Genomic DNA, 7,666 nt, shown 5'->3' with positions numbered 1-7,666 from the left:
ATGCACCAGCCGACCCTCTCTCAGCAAGTGGGTCCCACGTGGGGCCCACCAGATATATATATATACCCTGGACGCTGGACTGTGTAGATTGCTGACACATCCATCATGGTGGGTCCCACACACATGGTCCACTAAGATTTAGATCTGCCTCACGTCCACATGGACGGTGAGGCGCCACAGATGGTTGGCGTGGAATATAGATCATGGTGGGTCCCACACACGTGACCCACTAGAGTTTTTAGATGAAGCTGATACTTGTGTTTTTTCTTCATCTTGGCCTGTCTAGACGGACAGGTAGCAGGCCTGTCCACTGGACAGGCAGCTAGGTGGGTCTCACCGTGGAGGGCGTGGATCAAGTGAGCCATAAAATTAGAGAAAAAGAGAGAGAAAGAGAGAGGGAGAGAGAGATGTGCGATGAGGGACCCCGCCACTATGGGTCCCTCTAGTTTACAACATATACATCAACATGGGTCCCATCATAAGTGGGCCCTTAACAACATTCAACGGTAGATCACCCACCTATCGACCTTCTTCTTGGTCCCTTAGCTTCCTTAGCTCCTATGCTCAACTTTTGCTGGTGGATGATGAAGTTTTGATGGTGGAGATGAGAGATTGGGTGGTAGAGAAGTGGGCCACACTTGGGTTACTCTTGGAAGGCTTGGACGTTGGATTTTTTTGTTACTTGGAAGTGAAGAGAGAGAATGAGAGAGAGAGAGGGAAGTGATGGGATGAAAAGAGATGGAGTGATGGGTGATGGGTGATGGGTGGAGTGATAGAGTTGTAAGAAAGGGATGGGTGGAGAGAGAGAGAGAATTGACTTTGGGAATGGGAAAGGGATGGGTTGCTTGTACTTATGATATGGTGTGTACTTGACTTAATTAATTGATTAATTGATTGATTGATGGGATAGGTTGTAGAAATTCTCTCAAAATTTGCACGCACAGCGTTTTCCTTGAAATGAACACGGGCCCACATCTTCTGGCCCGGGTATCGGATTGGTGCGCGATTCATGACGTTGGAACTGGTACGATGGCGCGGTCTCTAGGATACAAGTTTCGAGTCGATCGACTTAGATCTATGGGCTATGACTTAGGGTTTCACATAAATACCGATTACAAGTCGAGGGTCGCTGGAATTCGACCGGGAGGATTGCAGAAGCTTACGGATCGGTACTGACTAGGATACGGATCTTACAGTGTGCCACCCAATGAATGGCTTAGATGAGCAAACGGACCACCTTTGCAGACTGTGGGTTTCACGGTTGGTTTGAGAAAGATGAAGGACAATAATGGTACTTTTCAACTAGGTGGTTTATCTATAAATCAAGGTCGTTTGGACGGTCCTAATATGGCCTAAAAGTAATGTGGGGTCCATCTCACGGTGCGAGGAGGGATTTGATTAAAATAGTCATTCAACAAGCGAAAAACCCACCGTCACTTCAATTTCTCATCTTCGTCTCATTTGCTAGGATATTTTCTAGATTAGCTTGAGAGAAGCTTCTAGGCGCCAACGAACGCACGAGATACGTCTTTCCTCAATAAGGAAAGATTCTTTCTGCATTTCGTTGGGTAAGGGCATGTTTTTGGAAACCTTAGGGTTGACGAGGCTTTTCTTGCATGTGTGGGTTGTGACCAAACATTCCAAATGGTTGGATTTGCCAGAGGAGTAGTAAACATGGATCCGTCCTCCCCATCAGCAACATTCCTATGTAACACTCGATCGGGCGCTGACCGAGCTGGCGCAGGCAACTTTCGACGGTAGATCCCAGCATAATCAGGGTTAGTGAGACCCTATCTATTTGATGCACGGTCCAGATCTAGCTTCTGTATTCGAAAGGGTGGCCGTTTGTATCGTCAGACGGACGGTCAGGTTTGAACAGTGAGTCGGGCGAGAGATTTTTAAAATTTGAAGGACTTTGTGAATTTTTATTGGGTCAACATTCGTTTGACCCGGTATTTAGATTTTGTGCACAGCATGTGCACCCCATCTATGCACACGCACAGGCCAGATGTGGGGTCCACATTATGATTCAAGCCAATTAACACCGACTACAATTCTTGGAAGGTCTCCTAGTGGCTATAGCTTAAAGGTTGATACATACAAAAGGTTGGGTCTTTGTCTTTCAAAGGTTTATAACTGGTAATTGTAGGTTATCCTGGGTTCTTATCACCCACGGTTAATCTGAGCCACATGTTCCTTGTACGGGGTTTATGAATTGCCCTGGACTGAAGATCAGTTCGGTTCTATTCTTACAAAGGGTTGTACTTGGAGATTTAATTAGTTCTAAGTGGAGGTGGTCGATCCTGCTTTCAAGTTCAAATTCACGATGAAAATTAAGGGTCGTTACAATCTCCCCTCCTTAAAAAAATCATCCTCGAAATTGTCCCTGAGTGAGGTCATCAAAAATGTGTGGGTACTTCTCTTTCATCTCAACTTGACGCTCCCACACTGCTTCCTCGACTCCACGACGAGACCAAAGAACCTTCACTAATGGAATGGTTTTAGTGCGCAGGATTTGTTCCTTGTGATCCAAAATGCGAACAGGAACTTCTATGTAGCTGGCATCATCATTTAACTCAATCTCTTCCCAGCTGATGATATGAGATGCATCTGGTTCATATTTCTTCAACATAGATAGAAATATTATGAATATTAGCAAACTTTTGTGGTAGAGCTAGATGGTAGGCAACGGCTCCAACCCTATCCATGATCTCAAAAGGCCCAATAAATCGGGGAGAAAGTTTCTCTTTCTTCCCGAATTACATGACCCCCCTCATAGGAGAGATCTTCAAGAATACGTGATCATCGACTGTAAATTTCAGATCTCATCTATGATTGTCTGCGTAACTCTTTTGTTTGCTCTAAGTTGTGCGTAGGCACCTTAGGATTATGTCTATCTTCTCTGTCATCTCCTGGACAAGCTCTGGTCCTAGTAAACTCTTCTCTCCGACTTCAGCCCAGCAATGCGGTGCTCATCGTCCATATAGAGCTTCGAACGGTGTCATGTCAATGCTGGTTTGAAAGCTGTTGTTATAAGAAAATTCTGCGAGACAGATATGCTCATCCCAACTACCCTTGAAGTCCAATACGTATGCTCTCAACATGTCTTCTAGCACTTGATTCACCCTTTCGGTCTGACCGTCTGTCTAGGGGTGAAATGCCATGTTAAATTTTAACTCCATACCCAATTCTTCTTGCAGCCTTTTCCAGAAGGTGGAGGTGAACCTGGTGTCACAATCCGACATAATTTCCCACGGAATTCCATATGCACAAACAATCTCCCGAATATACAACTTATCCAAGTCATCAACAGAATTACTTACACGTATAGGGAGGAACCAGGCTGACTTGGTCAGTCTATCAACTATCATCCAGATGGAGTCATGGTTCCCATGTGTCTTTGGGAGTCCTGAGATGATGTCCATGCTGATACAGTCCCATTTCCATTCAGCGAGGGGTAATGGTTGTAAGAGACCTGGTGGCTTGTGATGTTCTACCTTTACTTGCTGGCAGGTGAGACACTTTGCAATGTATTTTGCAATATCCCGCTTCATATTCTCCCACCAATACTGATGCGTAACATCCCGATACATTTTTGTACTACTAAGATGAATGGTGAGACAGGACTTATGCGCTTCGCCCAGTATCGCTTGTTTCAATTCTGATATTTTCGGTACACAAATATAACCCTGGTATCTCAGGTCACCGTTTAAACTGACATACCAGTCCTGCATCCTTTAATTTCGCACTTCAGCCTCAACTTCTTCAGTGATTCGTCCTGATCTTAAGATTCGATGATACGACGAATTAAGGCTGGTTCCACAACCAACGAAGATACTAGAATTTTCGGTCCGCTGAAAGAAAATTGCGCATCGTAATCCTAAATGAAATATAACATTTCCACTTCCCTTATCATAAGGCTAGCCATAACTTCGTGTTTCCTCTTTCGACTCAAGGCATCCGCTACAAGGTTTACCTTGCCAGGATGATAGGATACTTCAAATTTGAAGTCTTTCAATGTTTCCATCCATCAGCGTTATCACATATTTAGATCTTTCATAGTGAAGATATACTTTAGGCTCTTGTGATCACAAAATAATTCAAATTCCTCACCATATAAGAATGCGTCCAAATCTTCAAGGTGAAGACTACTGCGGCGAGCTCTAAATCATGGGTAGGATAATTTTCTTTATGTTTCTTCAAATGCCTAGAAGCATAAGCAATCACCTTCTCATTTTGCATAAGCACACATCCTAGCCCTGTCTGGAATGTGTCACTATAGACCACGTACTTGGCCCCTTCTTCTAGAAGTGTAAGCATGGGGGCCGTGGTGAGTCTTTTCTTAAGCTCCTGGAAAGACATTTCTGCTTCAGCGCTCCAACTGAATTTCACATTCTTCTTAGTTAACTAGGTTAGGGGTCGGGCAATACGAGAGAATTCCTTTATGAACCGCCAATAATATCTAGCCATTCCCAAAAATCTCCTGACCTCAGTGACAGTGTCAGGTCGTTCCCATTTCACTACTACTTCGACCTTGGCTGGGTCAACTGGGATACCTTCCTTCTTTACCACATGACCTAAAAACTTCACTTCCTCCTTCCAGAAGTCACACTTTGACAATTTTGCATATAGCTGCCTCTCCTGGAGGGTCTTCAACACATTTCTCAAGTGTTCCTTGTGCTCTTCTCGGCTCTTAGAGTAAACCAACTTTTCATCAATGAAGACTATGACGAATTAGTTTAGATAGGGCATAAAGACCTGATTCATCAAGTCCATAAATACTGTAGGTGCATTGGTGAATCCAAACGGCATCACCAGAAATTTGTAATGCCCATATCTAGTGCGACAGGCTATCTTAAGAATATCTTCTTCTCTGACTCTCAACTGATGATACCTAGACCTAAGATCGATCTTCGAGAAATATTTAGCGCCTTTGAGCTGAACGAAAAATCATCGATACGAGGTAGGGGATATTTGTTCTTCACTGTAGCCTTATTCAACTTTCTATAGTCAATAGAAAGGCGTTGTGATCCGTCCTTCTTATTCATGAACAATACTGGTGCGCCCCAAGGAGATACACTAGGGCGGATGAAACCCTACCCCAATAACTCATCAATCTGCACCCGTAATTCTTCCATCTCACATGGCGACATTCTATACTAAGCCATGAATATTGGGGTGGTACTGGGTAAGAGGTCAATGGTAAAATCTACCTCTCTCCTTGGTGGTAATCCTGGTATGTCTCGAAACACTTCTGGGAATTCACCAACCACTAGTATCTGATCGATGGTGATCTTTGTTGATTCTCCCTCTTTCAGGGCTCGTAGGCTTTCATGGATCTCGTATTAACACCTTCCTTGTATAATAAAGGGTGACTGCCTAAGTAGTGCTACTGTAATCGTTCAGGAATGGCAATCTAATATTACATGAGCCTGGGTAAGCCAGTCCATACCAATAATGATATTGAATTGCTTCAAATTCATCACAACTAAGTTCATATGAGTCTCATGACCTTCCAATACAACCAGGCAAGTAGGACAAAATCTCACAGTTTCTACAAATCCTCCCATTGGAAAGGCTATGACCAGGGGTTTTTCCAAACGGTTCAATTCTAAGTTCAGTTCTTTAGCTATTGATGAACTAACAAGAGATATGGTAGAACCTGAATCAAATAGAACAAATAATGGAGTACTCTTCATATAAGTCGTACCCTAGATAACTCGTGGAGCGTCCCCATTCCGATCCTCTGCAGACATAACAAACACTCGTACCGCGGTAGCTCTAGTTTGTAACGAAGCAGTGGGCCTTTGAAGCGAAGGTCGACTGGTGACAGGTGGCATAGCCACTGATTGAGTGGATGGAACTGAGTTGCTGGCGGCCTAGGCTTGTTGCCCTCATCCCGTGCCCTCTTGAAGCAGAACTTGATAACATGCCCTGGCTTCCCATAATACTCATACAGTATACCTAGGTATGAAGAAGTCTTAACTCGCTTATCAGCCACAGCGAGGCTAGTAGGTAGGGGTGCAGGCCTGTCTCGGTTACTCGAATCTCTGAACGGAGTCCGAGTTTTCATCATTTGGTCTATGTCCTTCTCCACCCTGGTGGCCTTGTTCACCACTTGCGCATATCGGGTAAAGTTGAAGCAGCACAATTTTGACCTTATTCCTGGCAGTAATCCATCTCTGAACTTCCTCAGCCTAACCTTCTCCTCACTAACTATGGTCAGCGCGTACCGAGAGAATTTGGCAAAGCGCCCTTCATACTGCATGACCGTCGGATTTTCATGCTCGAGCTTAAAGAACTGTGACACCTTTTCGTCGCGGAATGACTCTGGAAAATATTTCTCATTGAACTTAGTCTGGAACCTCTTCCAAGTCCATAGATATTCTGCCCCAGCAATCCTACAAGTAGAATCTCATCATTCATCTGCTTCCCCCTCTAGTGCGAAGGTGGTAAGAGTCACCTTCTGAGCATTCGTACATTCTAAAGGCTCCATCAACTTTAGCATACTTTTTAGCCAGTGCTCAGCTACTATGGGATCAGTCGTCCCATAGAAGGTCGGGGGTCTCATCTTCTGGAATCTCTCGAATACATCAATATTATCCCCTGCAACTGGGCGCGGAATAGACCCGCGCGGTCTCTGATTTATAGCCTCTACTGCAACCGCCATAGTGGCTTGCTAGTCCTGGATAAAGGCCTGTTGTTGGCTGAACAAGGCAACCATCTGTTCCCAGGCATTTGGTGTCAGAATCCCTGACTGGGCCTCAAATGATGAAGTCCTCTCTACATGAGTTGGGTGAGGCATCAAGATGGCCCCTGCTCTCTACTCCGAGTCAAGAGCTGGGAGAGCTGAGGTATATATAGGATTCTCCTCTCTTATAGTCCCTCTTGGGTTTTGCGGCATTGCTAGAGACGCCTGTGCCTGCTCGAATTTCTTCTTTGGGGGCATTATATCCTATAATTTTTTTGGAATGCAATGTCAGGGTGCAGCATTGTATGATTATCACCCATAAGATAGTTCTGTTATAAGGATTTTATCATCTTGAATTCTTGATACTTCTAAGTTAACAATTCCTTCCTAACTAAAAGGGAAAATAGTTTTTAAATAAATTTTCAAAAAGGGGGCTATATTTAAAAAGGCCGAGCTAAGAGTCCTAGAGGGGGGGTGAATAGGACTATGCCAAATTAAAATTTAAATGCAGAATTAAGAAAGAACTAGAACAAGATAGCACTTATCAATCCTAAGTAGCAGAAATAAATAGCAACCTCAAATGCACAAGTATTGAGAGGTTGATACAGATGTTATTCTATGGATAACTTTACACTAAAAACCAAAGGCTTATAGTAGGACAACTTGATTTCTAGAACAATCTGTGTATCAAAGTCCCAAACCAATACAGACGAATAAAGAATAAAATAGAAATAAATATCTATTGTTATTACAACATTCACCACATGTGCAGAAAATAAATTATAATCATTCACCACAAATGCACAATAATAAACATTCACCACAACTCCAGCAATTATAGTAGTTTGCTTGTGTATACACCAACTGTTAGAAAACAGCCACACAACTACTCCACTCCCAATATCCTCCCCCACGGGATATTGGCTTTCACTATGAAATAGGTTTTCCAAAGTTCACCCAAAACCTTCACAATTG

The 7,666-nt window shown here is 43.5% G+C and overlaps 1 protein-coding gene across 1 annotated transcript; it reads right to left on the bottom strand.

The window, feature by feature from the left end:
- Positions 1-4,074: 4,074 nt before the first annotated feature.
- On the bottom strand, positions 4,075-6,670 carry LOC131234617 (uncharacterized). The gene is made up of 5 exons (XM_058231548.1): positions 6,464-6,670; positions 5,764-6,367; positions 5,550-5,662; positions 4,489-4,692; positions 4,075-4,350 (listed from the first exon to the last, which is right to left on the bottom strand). The coding sequence occupies exons 1-5, from the start codon at positions 6,668-6,670 to the stop codon at positions 4,075-4,077; spliced, it is 1,404 nt and encodes a 467-aa protein (XP_058087531.1).
- Between the last annotated feature and the right edge of the window lie 996 nt (positions 6,671-7,666).

Source organism: Magnolia sinica, chromosome 19, assembly GCF_029962835.1.
Source record: "Magnolia sinica isolate HGM2019 chromosome 19, MsV1, whole genome shotgun sequence".
Classification (NCBI taxonomy): domain Eukaryota; kingdom Viridiplantae; phylum Streptophyta; class Magnoliopsida; order Magnoliales; family Magnoliaceae; genus Magnolia; species Magnolia sinica.
The sequence above is the reverse complement of the archived record's forward strand: the minus strand, read 5'-3'. Positions and strand labels throughout refer to the sequence as shown.